Here is a 17,878-nt window from a genome sequence, read left to right as displayed (position 1 = left end):
GTTCAAATCTTGGTTCTGTCTCTTGGTAACAGTGTGCCCTGGAAAAACTGGGTACACTCTGAGCCTCAGTTTCTTCTTCTGTACGTGGGGATTATAATATCTACTTCCCCATGTTCCTGGGATTAAAAGCTGCACAGCGCTCAGCAGACAACACAACAAATAGGTGGGGGTTGCGGGGGCAGGGGGTGCTCAGCAGGCGTTTTCCGCTTCTGCTGTTACTGTTATACCCCTTCCTGCCACTCAGGGTCTGAGGCTCACCTCCAAGTTTTTCACCAGCAGCTCCCCAGAAGGTTGGATGGTGAACTTCCCCTCGGCTCCAGACACAGGCAGCCCATCTTTCTCCCAGGTGATGGTGGGCTCAGGACTGCCGCTGGCCGAGCAGGTCAAGAGGGCATGGGAGCCTTCCGTGGTGGACAGATCCGGGAGGCCAGTCTTGATCGTGGGTGGGACTGTGGGGAGATGGAGGCCCACGTGGGGGCTGGGGCTGGGCTCGGGTGGGATGCCCCTGTTCCAGCGCTCTGGGCAGCCAGCATGCCCCTCGCCCCTTCCTCCACCAGCTCTGTCATCCACCATTGCCCGTGGTCTGGCCCAATGGGGGGACTGCTGACTTTGGTGAAGTGGTGACAGAGTGATCCCAACACACACACATGCACACACGATGGCTCGAGGGACGGAAATGGCTTTTGTTCCTGATAAGCCAGAACGAATTGAGGGATGACCAGACCACTGTCTGATGAAAGGTCAGAGGAGGCAGAGGGCCCCGAGTACTATCTGAAGGCAGACCCAGGGCACAAATGGGAAAAGATGCCTTTCCCTCCGTCCTTTCTGGAAGACAAGCCATGCCAGGGTAGGGGAGGATGCAGGGGCGTCAGAGCCCCTAGCCCTCTGGGGTCCCCTCGGTCCCCTTCCCCGGGCCCACCTTGCACCACAAGCCGTGTTTTCCCTACAGCACTGCCTGCACTGTTTTGAGCAAGGCAAAAATAGTTCCCGGCATCCTCTGGGCTGGCGTGGATAATCCGCAGCTGTCCGCTGGGTAGGATCTGGTTGTTCACTCCTGGATTGGCGGGGGAGGAAACGAGGGACTGGTGGCCAGAGCAGGACCACCGAGGAGGACGGGAGGGCCGCTTGGCCTATTCTGGTTGACCAGGCGGCAAGTGACTCATTGTGGTCCACAGGGTGATGGGAGGTGGGGGGCAGAGACCCAGGGCCCAGCCAGGCTGCCCCAACTCCGCCACGTGGTGCTCAGCTGGAATACCCAGCTCTGGCTGGCGAACTGAGGCCGGTGGGCAGCCGGGAAAGCAGGCACAGGCGGTTTCTGGGCCCTCCCAGCAGATCTGCAGAGCTCCCCCTCACCTCCACACCCCTCCATCTGGGGCAGGTGTGAGGATCCCAGGCTCACACTCCTCTCCCCTTGCTAGTGCTGGGGGGACTCACCTGCAGGGATGCTGAGCCCTTCCTTCTGCCAGGTGATGCTTGGCCGGGGGATGCCCGAAGCCTCGCAAGGCAGCAGCACCTCCTCTGCCACCAGTGCCTGGACCACGCTGGGCAGAGGCTTCACCACGGGGGAGGCTGCAAGGGAACAGGGCCACAGAGGTGCCTGGGAGCGCCTTTAATGCCCAGGGTCCTCCAACCAGAGGGCTTGGAGTACCAGAGAAAGAAGCTTCTAAAAGGAATGGGGGCTTCCTGAAATCGCAGCATGGAAGGCACAGGTGGGCTGATTCTTCTGACCCGGGGGAATCAGATCAGAGGCAGGTCTGGGCATCTGGAACCTGGGGGACCTCACCTCCCCACCCAGCCCGTACCCGCCTCTAGCTCTGCACCTACAGGGAGATCCTTACCTTGCACAGTAAGGGCCACGTGCTTGTGGGCCACACCTGCAGAGTTGCGGGCTGTGCAGGTGTAGCGGCCAGTGTGGATGGGGAGGGCCTGCCCGATCTCCAGGGCACCTGTGGGTGGCAACGGGGCACGGAGAGGGGTGAGGGGACCCAGGACAGACGTCCCCAGGGACAGAGCTGGCCCCACCCACCCTGGTGCCTCTTGCAGACCACTCCACCTGCCTTCCTGCCCATTGGTATGCAGCATGGGAAAACCTTGGTTCGAGGCCTGCTGGTGCTCCTTGTCTGGGGCATGCCTGTGGCAAGTCCTCTCCACTCTTGGGGCCTCAGTTTCCCCATGTATATAATGAGGAATCAGATGGGATGGTCTCTAGAAACTTCAGACTGTGATGTCCAGGATCTGTCTCTGCCCTGCCTAGAATCCCTGGCCCACCCATAGTGCCATAGGCCCTCACCCTGCTACCCTTGGGTTCTGCTCATGCCTCCTCCAGGAAGCCTCCCTGGATTACTGCTTCATTTATCCTCCTTTTGCCCTGTCTTCCTTAGTCTTGGATGCTCAATGAACATGTTTTAACCTTCCTGGACCACCCCCACACCCCTTGCCTAGCCCCAGATGGAACCGGAACCACAGCTTCTTTTTTTTTTTTTTTTGAACCACAACTCCTTATACATGAGCTTCCCCATAACTGCTTGTCAGAAGAAGCAGTTTCTACTGCTTTGGAAGAGTGAAAACCATAGATCTGGCCAGCGATGCTCAGGCTTTAGGATTCCACTACCCAATCAGCTAACAAGTAAATGTCACACCGAGAGTCCCCGTAAAGTTGCCCGCTTTTTTTTATTATTTTTTTATTTATGATAGTCACAGAGAGAGAGAGAGAGAGAGAGAGGCAGAGACACAGGCAGAGGGAGAAGCAGGCTCCATGCAGGGAGCCCGATGCAGGACTCGATCCCGGGTCTCCAGGATCACGCCCTGGGCCAAAGGCAGGCGCTAAACCACTGCGCCACCCAGGGATCCCAAGTTGCCCGCTTTTAATTTTGACAAGCAGAGGCATTTCAAAGGCGCCCGTCTATGATCATCTGCTTTCACAAAAGAAAGGACCTTCCAGCACCAAAATATTAAGAGAAGTATAATTTCAGAGGAAAGGAAAATCCTTCCAGTGAGATCAAACAAGCTTCTTGAACCCTCTCACATAGCTATTACGATTCTCGTGTCGCCATGAAGCGGCACCCACCTCGCAACTCACATCAGGGAGCCACAATGGACATCAACACTCCAGGGCGTGAGTAGGGTTAGGTAAGGGGGTAGGGTAAGGCCCAGAGAAGATGAGGGGTGCCCCTGGGTCACACAGCAGGGAACGGCAGAGCCAGGCTGCGGAGCCAGGCTCCCCACCTTACTGTCCCCCACCGGCTCCAGTGGTTGTCTCTCACACCCTCTGCTGGACTCCCCCGGGTCCACTCCCCAGGGCTCACCCTCACTTACCCGAAGGCAAGACACGGTAGCCACTTCCCCGCACCCCCAGTGGGGCGCCTGCCTTGCTCCAGGACACAAGCGGGGCTGGGATGCCTGTGCTGTGGCAGGTGAGGACCACAGGTGCCATCTTGGTCACAGTGAAGTCCGTCTGGTCATCAGCGATGGTGGGAGGCACTATAATGCAAGACAAGGCCTGAGGCCCCACCGCGGTCCGTGGGGCCCACCCAGCCATGGAGCCAGGTGCATGAAAACCACCCGTGGGGGACACAAGTGATGAGGGCCAGGGAGGATGGGGCGACAGGGAGAGGTCACAATCACTCACTCGGGAAGTATTTTTTGCTGGGCTTTGGGGTGCAGTTATGAACCACTTTCTTTTATTTTCAAGATTTTATTTTTTATTCATGAGAGACACACACAGAGAGAGCGGCAGAGGCACAGGCAGAGGGAGAAGCAGGCTCTCTGCGGGGAGCCCGATGTGGGACTCGATCCCAGGACCCCGGATCACGTCCTGAGCCAAAGGCAGATGCTCAACCGCTGAGCCACCCAGGGGCCCCTGAACCGCTTTGTATAGAGATACCAGCTACATCTCTCTGGAGTACTTCACAAGAGAAGGGAGCCTGGTGGGAGCTCAGAGTTGGGAGGCCACAGAAGGCCTCCAGGGGACATGCCATTTAACCTGAGATCTGAAGGAAAAGCAAGGGTCGACTGGGTGAAGCACAAAGGGAAGTGTTCAGAGCAGAGGGAACAGCATATGCAAAGGCCCTGAGGTGAGGAACTAAAAGTTGAGCAGCATGATTGGAGAGTGAGGCAAGCCATGGGGTGAGCTGAGCCTGGTGGTGGTGGTGGTGGTGGTGGTGGCTGCATCAGCATGCACAGGGCCATGTGGACCCAGGTAACACCTTGCATTCTATCCTGAGGGCAGTGGGCAGCCATGGAGGGAGGACTTTTCACCAGGGTGATGACAGGTTTAGAACAATCTGGATTGAAAAGAGGCCTCTCCTGAGAGCTCCTACGTGCCAGGAAGAATGCTGGCATGGGGGGCTGCGTCAGTGTGGGGGTGGGTGGGATGAGGTGATGCAGGCGATGCCCCCATCCTATCTTCTCCCCCTTCCTGCTCCTACTCACCATGAATGGTCACCTGGTAGAGCCTGCGGGCCTCGCCCACCTCATTGCTCACCACGCACTCAAACTGGGCTGAGTCCTGGGGGCTGGGAGCTGTCAGGAGCAGGGCGTTGGAGGGCAGGAGCCTGGGATGGACAGACAGATGGTTGGCTGCTAAGCAACTGGCCTGGCTGACCCGAGCTCAGCCAGCTGCCACCTGCCTGCCCAGCAACCTGGATACAGGGGACTGGGTGTCTCATGACTAATTTCTCCTCTGGTATCTGCTCCCCAGCCCAGAATCAAGAAATTTCTTCTAGAAGTTTCTACTCTTCAAGCACTGGCTGTGATTCTGTGTTGTTCTGTGTTTCTCATCCCCGTATGTTTTCCAATCACCAGCTCTGACAACTCGCGTAATAGCGACCAAATCAAAACCTCTTCTCAGAATGACTCATGTTGCTTGAGCACCTGCTTTAGACAAAAGCTCCATGGTGGCCTGGCACCTGACACAACAAATATCTGGCGAAATAATTGGTGAACTGACACCTTTAAGGTGCTGATCTTTTCATGATCAGCTGCATTTGAGAAACAGGGAGACAAGTTGCCAGGCCCAGCTGAACTCAGGCCTCCAGGTATCGATCACTGGTAGGCCCCAGCAGCTGTAATAGTTAAAACCCCCTTGTCAGGCATCTCAGTGTGACAATCCTCCTAGATGCCTGAGGTCAGGACACAGATCCCAGTGCTGGCTTTGTTGAGAACCCAAGTGCCTCCCTGCCTTGTTTCTGACCAGGCTCCCCACCGTGAAATGGGCACACCCTTCCCCACCCCCAGCACCTCATGATGCCACCCCGATGCCCAGTTCAGTACCGGTAAGCACCCCGCTGCAGATGGAAGTCCAGCTTCTGTCCATCCTTCCACCAGACCACCTGGGGCTTGGGGGAGCCTCTGGCCTCACAGGGCAGCGAGGCAGGGGTGTGGGCAGTCAGGGTCAGGTTGGAGGGGCTAGGGGTGATGGCTGGAGGCTCTGGGGAGAGAGTAGTTTTAAGGAGACAGGGGGGCAGGATGGAGGCAGGGGAAGAGGGTATTTCCACCACCATCGACCCATCCTCTGCGGGCCGGGGAGAGGCAGGAGGCACTCTGCAGGAATCTTCCAGCAGGCTCCCAAATCTGGGGTGATGGGACCTTTGCTCACCCCCCAGGTTGTCGGCCCCCTAACCACTTCTCTGAATGTGGCCCTCAGCGTCCCACTCCTCCTCAGCCCTGCCCGAGGCCAGCACCCGGCAGAGTGGCCCCCACCAAGGGGATCCGTTGGAGAGAAGAGAGCAGATTAGAGCGTCTGGTGCAGTGATTCTGAATCTTATCCTTTCAAACGTTTTAGATCTGTGCATATTTGGTACAATAGTAGAGTATTGAGAGTACAATTGAGTATTGAGTACTATATGCATAAAATAAATATGTATCTTTTGAGTATGTTCAAAAGTTTCACTCATAGGCTTCACTGTCAAAACCATTTAGAGGCCATTGCTCTTGGCTCCTGACAGGATGAACCTAGAAGCCAAGCAGGACCAGCCCAGATTGGAGATGGCTGCTGAAGGCAAGGAACAGGCCTTCCCTAGTCCACCTACCGAAGACCTGGAGGTCACGGCCTTGCCGATCAGAGCCTGCAGAGTTGGATGCGAGGCAGAGGTAGTGGCCAGCGTCCTGGGCAAGGACCGGCTGGATCCTCAGGGAACCCTCGGGCAGAACCTGCAGCCTGGAAGGGAGGGAGGGGGTTGCCGTGGAGGCCAGCCCACTAGGCACACCCTTCCAGGGGCTGGGCCCTGGTGGTGTCTCCAGCAAGACCCTCCCCTCTGCCCTTGGCTTCCCCAGCAAGAAAGTGCCAACTCTGGAGTACTTCATCCATGAAGCCAAGGTCAGAGGGGGTCACAGCCATGGTGGCATCGGGGGGTCTCCCATGCTCCCACCTGGGCCCAGCTTCTCCCTAAGAGTCAGCAGGCAGCAGCATCCAGGAAGCACCTTTTCTGAGCATGTGCCCCAGATCTGAGGACTGCACCTTCCCAGGACCATGTCCTGTACCCCAGCCAGCTGGACTGGGGATGAGCTGGACCCAGGCTGGGCCAGTGGAATACTCTACCCTGGGAACTGGGATCCTCAGGCAGTTCTCTAGACTCTGCAGGTTGTACAAACTGAGAAGCTATAACTTGGGGTCAGGGGAGCCTGGGGGGGCTGTTTCTGCTATTTTTGTAGAGAAAGGTGTAGAAAATTGGTCTGAGAGAGAGAGGCATGAATACCCACCCCCAGAAACAAAGATTAGTAACCAAGAGCCAAGACCAGATAGACAGACAGCCCCCCAAGGTTCTTGACTGGACAAGCCTGTTCCTTGGGTTCTGAGAAGACCCACGTGCCGGCAAGGCAGCCAGCTTTCTGTTCCAGCTGCCCAGGCGGTTTCTGCTTAGAACCAGCACCTAAGACCCTCCTCTCCCAGCTCCCACCTGGGGCTACTGGGATCCAGGGTGGCTCCATCCTTCCGCCAGCTCACGAGGGGTGGGGGAGCACCATCCACCTGGCAGGGCAGCAGGGCCGTCTGGTTGATGGAGGCGTTCACCGTGGGTGGTCCTGGCTGGATGGTGGGCACCACTGGGGGAGGGGCACACAGGGAGTGGGTACTGGGAGCCTGGGGCTCTACGAAGGGCCAGCGTGGGGTGGGGTGAGGCCCACTCACTGTGGATCTCCACGTGGAAGGCCACGCTGGTGCTGCCCGCGGCATTCTGGGCCGTGCAGCTGTAGTTGCCCCCATCGGCCGTGCTGAGGGCCTGCAGCTGGAGGAACCTGCCCTGCTCTGGGAACTGGGTGTGGGCATCCGCCTAAGAGGTCCCCAGGATGAAGAGAGCCTCGTTAGTGCTGGGCCAGGGCAGGTCAGCCCCCGGGCACGGGGCAAGGAGACCAAGGAACTGGTGGGATGGGCTGGCCTACAGGTGCCCAACGGACACCCCTCTGGGGGAAACAGCCTCCTGTGGGAGGGAATGAGCCTCCTGGCCCTGGGCTCTGCCTGTCGGGGATGTTGCAGAGGAGACTCAGGCTTGGATCAGGAGCTGGAGCTTCCAGAAGACCTACAATCCCTTGGTTCCCATCTTGGGTGGGGTGCACAGAGAACCTTAGTAACTAGCCCCAGGTCACACAGTCACTATGTGTAGCTCGACGGCATAATGGGAAACACGCAGATATGCCTCAGGAGCCCAGGGTGTAAATCCTACCCTTGCCTCCGTGTCCCCATCCATAATATGGGGATGGTAATAAAAACGGGAGCGCAGGACTCCGGGAGAGGAGGGGTGTGAAGTGCTGGCACGGGGCAGCCCCTCAGCACCCGAGATCTAGTCTGCAGGGTCTGGGCCCGACTGGCGTGCAAGGTGCTGCCCCTGGCTCCCCAGCCTCGCACCCACCTGCAGCAGGACGCCGTCCCGGTGCCATTCAATCTGAGGTGCGGGCTCCGCCTCCACCGAGCACTCCAGAACCAGCTGCCCTGGAGCCAGGCCAACCACAGAGCGGGGGCCCCGGGGCCCAATAACATGTGGGGGGCCTGGGTGAGCAGCAGAGGGGGCATGAGAGATGGACCTGCCCCTGCAGACCATCCTGCCTCCCTCTCCTGCCTCCACCCGGCGCCCCCTACCTTGAACCCTGACCCGGAAGCTCTTCTCGGCTTCGCCAGCAGGGCTCTGGGCCAGGCAAGTGTACAGCCCGGCATCGCCCACCTGGGGAAGGAGCAAGGTGAGCAAGGGCCTCCGGCCCCAGCCTGTCCGCCTCCCGATCTGGATTGCTTCCTACACCACCAAGGACTCGGGATTCAGACTCAGGCCGGCCAAGCCTGCCATCCTGCCTTCCCAGTCACTCCCCTCTCTGGGATGTTTCTCTATCTCCGCTTCACCCTTGCTATATGGCTCGGGAGAAAACTGCCTCCTCCAGGAAGAACTCCTGGATGGATGGCACCGGCCCTCCTCTGGTTGGGCTGGGAGTTACTGGCTTCTGACCTGGCTGGGAGCTCTTGAGGGCATGGCCCAGGTGGGTGGTCTCCATGGGCTCACCCCTCAAAGGAGGAGCTCGGCCTAACTCCTAGGTCCTGCTCCTCCCCGTCCTCCCCTCTTGCCCTGCCTCATCCCACGGCAGCACCTGCACGCTCTCTACCCGGAGCACTCTGTTGCCATCCCGAGGCCTGCCCAGGCCCTGCCCGTCCTTGTGCCAGGTGATGTTGGGTGGGGGGTTGCCCCGGGCTTCACAGTGGAGCTCCAAGGGGGTGCCGGGGGTCAGCAGCAGCTCTGCAGGCTGGCCTGAGTCCTCGATGTAGGGGGGATCTGCAAGACACCCGTCTGGGGTCAGCCACGGCGGCTGCACCCAGAGCACTGGAAGCGGAGGTTCAGCTCCAACCCCCCATCATCCAGATGCTGGCTGCAGATGGGGCCACAGATGTGGGGGACGATCCTAAGAACCCTAGAAACCATGGGCCAGTTTGCCCGGGCCAATTATTTGTGCTTTAAAACCAGCAAGCAGGGGCACCTGGGTGGCTCAGTGGTTGAGCGTCTGCCTTCAGCTCAGGGTGTGATCCCGGGGTCCTGGGATCAAGTCCTGCATCGTGCCCCCCACAGGGAGCCTGCTTCTCCCTCTGCCTGTGTCTGCCTCTCTCTCTTTGTGTCTCTCACGAATAAATTAAATTAAATTAAAAATAAAATAAATAAAACCAGCAAGCACACAGTATGGAGGATGCAGCTGACACAAGACTTTCCAATATGGCACAAAATTTGCAAAATCTTGTGCATGAGACTTAGGGCTCTGTCTCCAGATTTCAGAAGCTCCTTTGTCCCTGCTTTGCAAGGTTTGGGGGACAAAGCTAAAGAGGGACAGCCCCAGGAGAATGAAGGGTGGCAAGGCCAGCATCCCATGAGTCTACCTTTCCTCGAAACCTGGCACCCAGGCAGCAGCCCCTGGGGAGATCCAAGGGCAGAAGGGGGGCTCACCTCCTCACCACCTGCTCCATCACCCCCAGAGGCCCACCCTGCCCCCAGGCCCAGAGAAGCTGGCACTGGGGGCAGATGGCTCACCCATCACTGTCAGTTGAAAGTGCCTCCTGGCTTCCCCCGCCTCGCTCACGGCCACGCAGGAGTAGGTCCCCGCATCACCAGCTCCTGCTGTCTCCAGCAGCAGGCTGGGCCCCTGTTCCAGGCTCTGGGGCAACAGGGGCTCCCCATCCTTCATCCACGACACTAGGGGCAGGGGGCTTCCCCGGGCTTCACAGGGAAGGACCACCGAGGAGCCACGGACCACCGCCACATCATTCTGGACCTCCACTGGCTCCAGGACAGGGGGCACTGTGCAGGGAAAAGGGGTGGACATGAGTCCTTTCATCCACGCCAGGTGGCCCTCACCCTTGGACCTTCACACAGGCTGTTCCTACATGGGTCAGGACGCCCTTCTCCTGGACAATTCCTTCTCATCTCCAGTCCTCAGCTCAGACCTCACCTCCTCCAGGAAGCCTTCCCTGAATCCCCAGGCCAATTGAGGAGCTCTCTTCTGTGCTCCCACAGCCCCCCGTCCTTCCCCTGGTGTCACTAGCTGCCTGGAACTGTGACTGCCTCTTTACAGAGCTGTTTCCTGCACTGACCTCTGGGTGGCAGAGACCACCCCTGCTCATTGCCGTGTCCCGGCCTGGTAAGGCTCTGGCACACCACGGGGTCAAACAGCTGCTTGTGAGATGAATGAATGAGCAACCAAATGAACCAAAGACCGAGTCTCTGTGTTTGCCTACAAGGGCCTGAGGACGCATTTAATCTCCCCTCACACCCCTGCCCACCTCCTTCACCCCCCTCTCCTCATCCCCCTGTCCGTACCGTGCACCTGCAAGGTGAAATTTCTGTCGGTCACGCCAGCCGGGCTTGCAGCCACACAGGTGAAGATGCCAGAATCTGCCAACTGCACCTGGGAAATCCTGAACCCCTCGAGAAGGATGGAGGGGAAAAGACGGCAGGGGGGGAGCTCCATGGAAACGGTCCCTCTCCTTTCCTGCCCCCCAGGGGTTTACCTGTCAGCTAGGCGGCTTGGAAACTTACACCTGAACAGGCCTGGCCTCTGCCTAAACCCCTTTCCTGGTTCCCTGGTGCCCCCAGAGTAAACCCTAGACTCAGACTTCCTGGCCTCTCGTGCCTTCTCTGACCCACCACCCTCTGAGGCCAGATTTCCTGCTTTCCCAATTCTGCAGGCTGTGCTGTTGCACCCAAGGAATGCAACACCTGCTTGCCCCTATCCCTCTTCTAGACCATTCCTTTTAACCTTTGGGACTCGCCAGAGTCGTCCTGCCCTGCCTGTCTGTGTCCCCCACTTTCTCTCGAAATCCCTCTGGCCCTGACCATACCTCCTGAGCGAGTCTTGTCAATGTCCCCAGTGACCTTGAAACATGTTCCACTTGGCTCCCGGGACAGCACGCTTTCCTGGAGTGCCTCCTAAACCGTCCCAACCCTGCGCCTGCTCCTCCTTCCTGGGACCTTAGACTCATCCTAACACCGGCCGCAGGGGCTGCAGGCCACACTCATACTCGGGGGGCTGCAGCCAGTCCTGGTTTCCAACCCCACCTATTTGCCAACAATCCCTCAACTCCCAAGTGGAGAAGCCTCCTTCTGCCTCTACACAAATGTCACTTTATCTGAGTGTCTATCACTGACCAGCCTAAAGTACTAGCCTCCCCTGGGACCTCTCATTTATTCTTCACTCGACTTTGTTCTACAGAGCACGTATCCCTGGGAACCTTCCTCTGCTATCTCTGTTGAATTGCCATTCTCCTCCCCTGACCAAGCAGCTGCAGGGCAGGGGCGTTATTTTGCTCACTGCTCTATCCCAGTGCCTGCAACTGCAGCACTCTCTAAGTGTGGAAGAATGCATGACGATTTGCTTCAGAAACCTTCTTCCAGGAAGCCTTCTCTGATTTCCTCCACCCCAAGGCAGGCTGAGTTGGATACAACCAGATGTCACCACCTGGATCTGTGCCTCCCTCCCCAGGCTGTAAGAGCCTGATGGCAGAGGCCTCTTTCATCTCCGGAGCTCTATTTGGGGGTGGGAGGCCCTCATGCTGCCCATCATAAGCCTCTGTATGTATATATTATTTTTATTTGAAGACCATTCAGATGTATTCTGAAACCCAAGCTGCCTGCAGAGTGGGTGTGGGACCCACTGGCCCAGGGGCCAGGGAGCCTCTCCCCTACCTGAGGGTACGGCCAGAGCTGTGGAGGTGGGTGCGCTGGGAGAGCGGAAGGGGCAAGCCATCCTTGAGCCAGCTCACACGGATGGGTGCGGAGCCCCGGACGGGGCACGCCATGGTCACCAGCTCCCCGGGCCTGCTCACCAGGGTCCCTGAGCTCTCTGCCCACTGCTCGATGGTGGGAGGAACTGGGGGTGGGCAGAGAGATAAAGGGGCTGGTGAGAGGGTTGAGGGAGGGGGTTTGGGCGGGGGAGATGGGCTCCTCTCAGGTAGATTCCAGGAAAACAGCAGGAGCCACATCCACACCAGGTGAGGATGAAGCCCACCACGTGGGGGCACCCCTCACCCGAAGGCTCTATTTGCATCTCCCCCATTCCCCAGCTCTCCCATCACACCCCCAGGCTGCAGTGCTTGTGTCTCTAGTCCCAGAACGGGTTGCAGAGGCCCAGGGAGGTCAGATGGTGGCCCAGCTCACGGTGTGGGCACGGCCGGGGCTTGAACCAGGTCTCCCGCATCCTGGCCCCGGTATCACCCTCCAGTGGAGGCCCCACGACGGGCCAGGCTGCCGCAGCCCCGGGATAGCAGAGCTCCCGCCTGGCCTCAGCCCTCAGCCGCTCACCCAGCACGCTCACTGTGTGCAGCCTGGCGTCCTCCCCGGCCGCGTTGTGGGCCACGCAGGTGTAGGCGCCCGAGTCCTGAGCCTTCAGGCCCTTCAGCACCAGGGCGCTGCCATCCAGGTAGAACCTGCACGGGGACGGAGAGCCAGGAGCCGGCACGTGAGGGTCTGGGGTGCTGCCTGGGGGCCTCGGGGCATAGGCCAGGCCTTACCGGAGGTGGGGGCCCACGCCCTGGTCCAGCGGGCCACCGTCCTTCAGCCAGGTCACGTCCGGCGGTGGCTGCCCGTCTGCCTCGCAGTCCAGCCGCACCTGCTGCCCCTCCAGGACACTGTGCTCCTGTGTGGCGCCCAAGCTCCGGATCCGGGGGGCCACTGTGGCAGGGGCTGTGGTGAGGCCCAGGGCAATGGCATGGGGTGCCAAGGGGGTGAGACACTGCGGGTGGAGGGGGCAGACATACCCAGCACAGCCACCACGAAGTCCTTGCGGGCCTCGGCCTGGGTGTTCTCGGCCACGCACGTGTAGGTGCCAGCCTGGGCGGGCTGTAAGCGACTCAGCTGGAGGCGGCCCCCCCGGGAGACCACACCGTGCACCACGCTGCTCTCTGTGGGATGGAGGGATGTGCCAGGCCCTCACCTGCACAGACCTACTGCCCCAAGCGCCACCACTGGGCACCTGACAACAAAGTCACGTGACTCCCTGAGCGGGTGCCCATCCCCCACACGCACAAGACCCAGGAATCTTGGCATCACCCACCCTCCTCTTGTGCTCACGGGGAAACTGAGGCCCAGACGGGGACAGGGTCCCTTGCTGGCTACATCATGACCTTCCTCGGCTGGGTCTCTCTCATTGCTCTTACAATGCCTTACAGCCCTTCCCCATCTTCTTCCACTGGGGACATTTCTTGCCAAGATGCCCCACTCCCCGTGGTGTCCAGGACTGGCTCCTCTTCTGCAGACCCTCAGGCCCTCCTCACCTCCCACCTTTGCTCCGGCTCCACCTTGCCCACCCCCACCCACCAAGGCTTCCAATCTGGGTGAACCAGCCACCCACTGGCCACTTCCTGGTCCCCATGAGGGTCCGGGAGGGCTGCCCCGGGGCCTCTGCTCAGGCTGCACACGGCCACCCCAGCCTGGACCAGCCCTCTCCGCCCCCCATTCCCTCCAGCTGCATCTCTGCCTGAGCCCAGGCTGGCCTGCCTCCCCCAAGTCCTCACTGGAATAGCCAGTCTCTAACTTGAAATCCACGGAGCAGCTATTGTATGTCCAGCTGTGAGCTTGGGGTTCGAAGCCGAGTAAAACACAGTCCTTGGCCTCAAGGGGCAGAAGTGCATCGGAGACAGTGAGACACGGGTGATCCTGTGTGAGCAGCCCCGTGAAGCCCCTGATGGAGCCCGGAGGGGTCAGGCAAGTCTTTAGAAGAGGCAGGTCTCAGCTGAACTGAGTGGGTGTCAACCAGCCAGTAGAAGTACTCAGCGGGTTGGGGTAGGTATTTTGGGGAAGAAAGAGTGTGTGTCGAGAAAGGAGGTAGAGAACAGGCCTCAGAGGGGCTCCACACCCCACTGTAATCCTTAAAGAAAGGAGAGCATACGCCACCAAACACACGTACTGGAACCTCCCACGCTAATCGCCTCAGCCCAAAGGTGGAAACAACCCAGATGTCCACCAACTGATGAACAGATAAAAAAATATGATGTAGCCACATGGTGGACCAGTCAGCTTTAAAAAGAGTGAAGAAAATGTAATTTCACTTAAAAGAAGGAAAGTAGAACGGATACACCCTACAATGGGGATGGACCTTGAAACACGGTGACGCTGGAGCAGAGAAGCGAGTCACAAAAGGCCACATATCATATGATTCCACTTTTGTGAAATGCCCAGAACAGGCAAGTCTCTAGAGTCAGAAAACAGGTCAGCGGCTGCCTGGGGCTGGGGTTGGTGTCAGGTGTGAGGGGCAGTGGGGGGTACAAGGTAACAGGTAAAGGGTGGCCTTTGGGTAATAAAAATATTCTAAAATTGATTGTGGGGATGGTCCGTGAATATAGTAAAAATAATGGAATGATGGGCTTTAAATGGGTAAATTGTATGGTATATAAATTTTGATAAAGCTGTTTTCAAGAGAGGGAGGGGGACTGGGAGGAGGGAGAGAGAGAGAGAGAGAGACAGAGATAGAGACAGAGACAGAGACAGAGACAGAGACACAGAAGGGCATGTGGGATCAACTGGCAGCGGCTGGCTCTGTTTGGAGCCCAGTGTGGGGCAGCGGGAGGTAGGCTGGCCGGGCCCTGCAGAGCCTCTGGGCTGTGGTTCTAAGGACTATGGCCCGAAGGATTTCAACAGACAAGTGACCCCCTCAGAGCCGCCCTCTGAGATCCCTTCCTCCCTGTGTGGACACTGCCCTGGCAGCTCAGAGTGGGCCCAGGACTTGTGTGGGGGCCGCTGTCCTCATGGGGCAGGGGACAGTGGTGGCCACAATGGGGAAGGCCACGGGCAGAGAGAGCTAACGGCCCCAGAGGTATTTACCAGCCAATAAGAGGAGGGTTCTGCTGAGACCCTGGGGTGGGAGGAGAGGAAGAGAGCCAGACAGGACAGAGGCCTGGATTGGGAGGTGACCAGCAGCTGGGCTGGAGGGGCCAACGCCAAGCCCAGGGTCAGACCAGCTGGGCCTTCAGCACCCACCCTGCCTCTATCTCAGGAGGGTGGCTGATGGTGGCCACAAACACAGGGAGCCTTCGAGTTCCCATGGGAACAATTCTCAGCATTGGGATTTCAAGGGCCAATAGGGTTGAAGACAGAGGGTGTGACAGACAGGATGCTGCCTTCTTCAATTTTGACAAAAATGGCAACAACCAACAACTCTCCAACTTTCATTGCTGTGTCACCACAGGCAGGAATATTTGGCACTGAAAGGATGAGATGCACTCACCAACAGGCATTCTGTCCTTCAGCCAGGTCACAGCAGGTGCAGGGACCCCAGTCACATCACAGCTCAGGACCAGGGGGCTCCCAGCCACCTGGCTCACTCTCTCTGTCTCGGGATTCTCAAACGTCGGGGGCACTGCAGGAGAGAAGCCACATTGACACAGTCCTAGGACTCTGCGGTCCCCTTCCTTACACTTGGGCAGATTAGGGACACCCAACTGGCTCTTCCTTCTGGTTAGCAGGTGACAGTTTACGCTTTGCCACTGGTAGAGATCTAGGTTGTTTTAGTCACAGGTGTAAATAGAACGTGCAACAGTCTATTTCAAAATATTTTTATTTATTTATTTTTTAAAATTTTATTTATTCGTGAGAGACACACAGAGAGAGGTGGAGACACAGGAAGAGGGAGAAGCAAGCTCCATGCAGGGAGCCCAATGTGGGACTCAATCCTGGGACCCCGGGATCACTCCCTAAGCCTAAGGCAGATGCTTAGGCACTGAGCCACCCAGACATCCCCAAAATATTTTTAAAGCAGAGTCCAGAGGGGTCTACTCAGCCCAAGGATGGTGAGTGCATGGCTAATGTACCAGTAGTTCTTAACTTATGCCAGGGCAGACATCACTAATCAATCCCAACACTCTCTCCTGCTCAGCCAGGATGGGGTCACGCATGCCAGGCAACCACAACCAGTGGAACAAAAATGACTGTGCTCAGGATGAACCATCTCTGTCCTCAGGGACCAGACCTTCCTGCTTCCCATTGCTCGTCAACATAACCATCAGGAGAAGGCTGGTCCCCAGCTTACCCTGGACAGTGAGGACAAATGTCCGCATGGCTTCCCCAGCTGTATTTCTGACTTTACAGCTGTATAAACCTTTATCCAACACCTAGGACAAAGAGAGCACATGGTGATGGTACACATGGCGCTGGGATGGGAGTACCTAGGGCTCCCCCAAAACACCCAGGCCACAGAACTTTCCGGAGAAGGGACTCCCCAAATATGCTGGTCCTGCCTGGGAAGCCAGAGGAGATAGGACCCCCAGCCTTCCCTCAAGAGCTTCGAGAAGCAGGAAGGCTGTTAGAAGGTGAGTGTGCAGGTTCCGGACCCCCACCCTCCCCTGGGCCTGCATGCCAGCCAGGCCTGGAGGAGAAAGTCCCTCTCTGTGGGGATGGAGCTGGGCCAGGAGAGGGGAGCCTAGTGCGGTTTCCCAGAGGAGCAGCAGATATTCATCCAGCAGACACTTGTGAGTGTCTAATCCACACCAGGGAGGGTGGGCAGAACAAACCCCAGAGTCATAGCTAGAGGGGCCAGGAAAACGCTTCCAGATCCCAGGAAAACACATTCCCATGTGATAGGGAATGGATGTGCTCAAGGTCAGTCCAGAACCAGATCTGGAGCCCTGTGCTCTTCTCATGTCTCCCGCCCCGGAGGCTGCTAACCAGCTCGGTGTGAGGCTGACAAAGCTGGAGCCCCACGCCCTGCCACACAGCCACCCAGCCCCATCTCCCAGGCTCACCAGGACCAGGACCAGGACCCACAGCCCCCACAGCTGCCCGTACCATGGGGCTGCTCACCTGGGTGTCCCGGATCTCCAGCCTCTGCCCATCCTGCAGGGCCTGGGTACGCTGTGCCAGGACCAGGGGCTGCCCATCCTTGTGCCAGGTCACAGTCGGCTCAGGGAGAGAGTCTGTCTCACAGTTCAGGACTGCTTTGTCCCCAGCCCGGACCAAGATCACATCGTGGGGGCTGCTGGGAGGCTGCCTGAAGGTGGGGGGAACTGGGATAGCAAGTAAGCAGAGTGAGACAAAGCAGCCTGCCCAGTGTCCTCCCTGGTTCCAGCTCAAGGTAACAGCTGATGGAGGCCCATGGGGTCACAGTGGGGCCCACCCCAGGGATGGCACAGACCCAGGGAGTTGGAGGAACAGAGTTCAGGTCAGCATGCCAAGGACCTGCTGGGTGACCTGGGAAAAGCCTCCTGCCCTCTCTGGGCCTCAGCCTCCTAGATGGGGAGATGTTCTGATGGTCCTCCTGGACTCCTTCCTACACAGGGTAGGCCCCGGCTAGTTAGAGCCCTCCTGAGGGATCTCCATAGCCCATGTCCCTCTGGCAAACAGTATAGAAGCCCCCACCCTGGCACACTGTCTGGCACTCACCCAGTGGGTGAATAAGCGCAAATTTATCAACTAGACCTAGGGCTAAAAGGAACTTTCCAGTCAGCCCTGGCTCATGATATCTTGGGCCAGCTTTTCCCCAAGTGGATTCTGAAGACCAGGAGCCCTGAAACAGGCTCCACACCGAGAACCTCTGATCAGTCAGGCTTGGGAAGGGCCTTTCCTGCCTGGGCCAGCTCCTGTGGCTGTCCCACTGTCCCCTCCTCGACTTCGGAGAGCACCCTGTGCCAGGTATGGGGTAAGAACTCATATACCATCATTTAATCCTTATGTCAACCATCACCTTACCAATGGGAGGCCTGAGGCCCTGAGAGGGAGGGTGACTCGTCCAAGGTCACAGAGCAAATAAGCGCATGGCTGAGTCTCAAACCCAATGTGTCCAACTCTTCAGACCAGGATCTTACCCACCATGCTGCCCAGAGGGTGTGGGTGTCCTGGCTGCCCCTCTCCTAGCTGTGCTGCCTCAGGGTATGGGGCTGAGGGCTCCCTGGAGGAGTGGGGGGACAGTGCAGTTTGGGGGGCACACCCAG

The 17,878-nt window shown here is 58.3% G+C and overlaps 1 protein-coding gene across 8 annotated transcripts in view; it reads right to left on the bottom strand.

Moving 5' to 3' along the window:
• HMCN2 (hemicentin 2) overlaps positions 1-17,878 on the bottom strand; it is a 147,134-nt gene that overhangs the window by 25,957 nt on the left and 103,299 nt on the right. For 6 of the 8 annotated variants that reach the window (XM_077851058.1, XM_077851061.1, XM_077851064.1 and 3 more), the window contains exons 60-81: positions 16,752-16,954; positions 15,982-16,063; positions 15,181-15,312; positions 12,716-12,859; positions 12,470-12,629; positions 12,261-12,385; positions 11,646-11,829; positions 10,281-10,378; positions 9,495-9,761; positions 8,569-8,750; positions 8,072-8,153; positions 7,845-7,981; positions 7,127-7,268; positions 6,897-7,041; positions 6,030-6,157; positions 5,272-5,428; positions 4,432-4,553; positions 3,316-3,480; positions 1,839-1,946; positions 1,435-1,569; positions 920-1,054; positions 259-449 (exon numbers count right to left, since the gene is read on the bottom strand). In XM_077851058.1, coding sequence (XP_077707184.1) covers positions 259-449; positions 920-1,054; positions 1,435-1,569; positions 1,839-1,946; positions 3,316-3,480; positions 4,432-4,553; positions 5,272-5,428; positions 6,030-6,157; positions 6,897-7,041; positions 7,127-7,268; positions 7,845-7,981; positions 8,072-8,153; positions 8,569-8,750; positions 9,495-9,761; positions 10,281-10,378; positions 11,646-11,829; positions 12,261-12,385; positions 12,470-12,629; positions 12,716-12,859; positions 15,181-15,312; positions 15,982-16,063; positions 16,752-16,954 — 3,224 coding nt within the window. The remainder of the gene's footprint in view (positions 1-258; positions 450-919; positions 1,055-1,434; positions 1,570-1,838; positions 1,947-3,315; positions 3,481-4,431; positions 4,554-5,271; positions 5,429-6,029; positions 6,158-6,896; positions 7,042-7,126; positions 7,269-7,844; positions 7,982-8,071; positions 8,154-8,568; positions 8,751-9,494; positions 9,762-10,280; positions 10,379-11,645; positions 11,830-12,260; positions 12,386-12,469; positions 12,630-12,715; positions 12,860-15,180; positions 15,313-15,981; positions 16,064-16,751; positions 16,955-17,878) is intronic. The other 2 variants (XM_077851059.1, XM_077851062.1) reach the window with 1 other exon arrangement.

This window comes from Canis aureus, chromosome 16, assembly GCF_053574225.1.
Source record: "Canis aureus isolate CA01 chromosome 16, VMU_Caureus_v.1.0, whole genome shotgun sequence".
NCBI classification, from domain to species: domain Eukaryota; kingdom Metazoa; phylum Chordata; class Mammalia; order Carnivora; family Canidae; genus Canis; species Canis aureus.
Note: the sequence above shows the minus strand (reverse complement) of the source record. Positions and strands in the feature narration are given on the sequence as shown.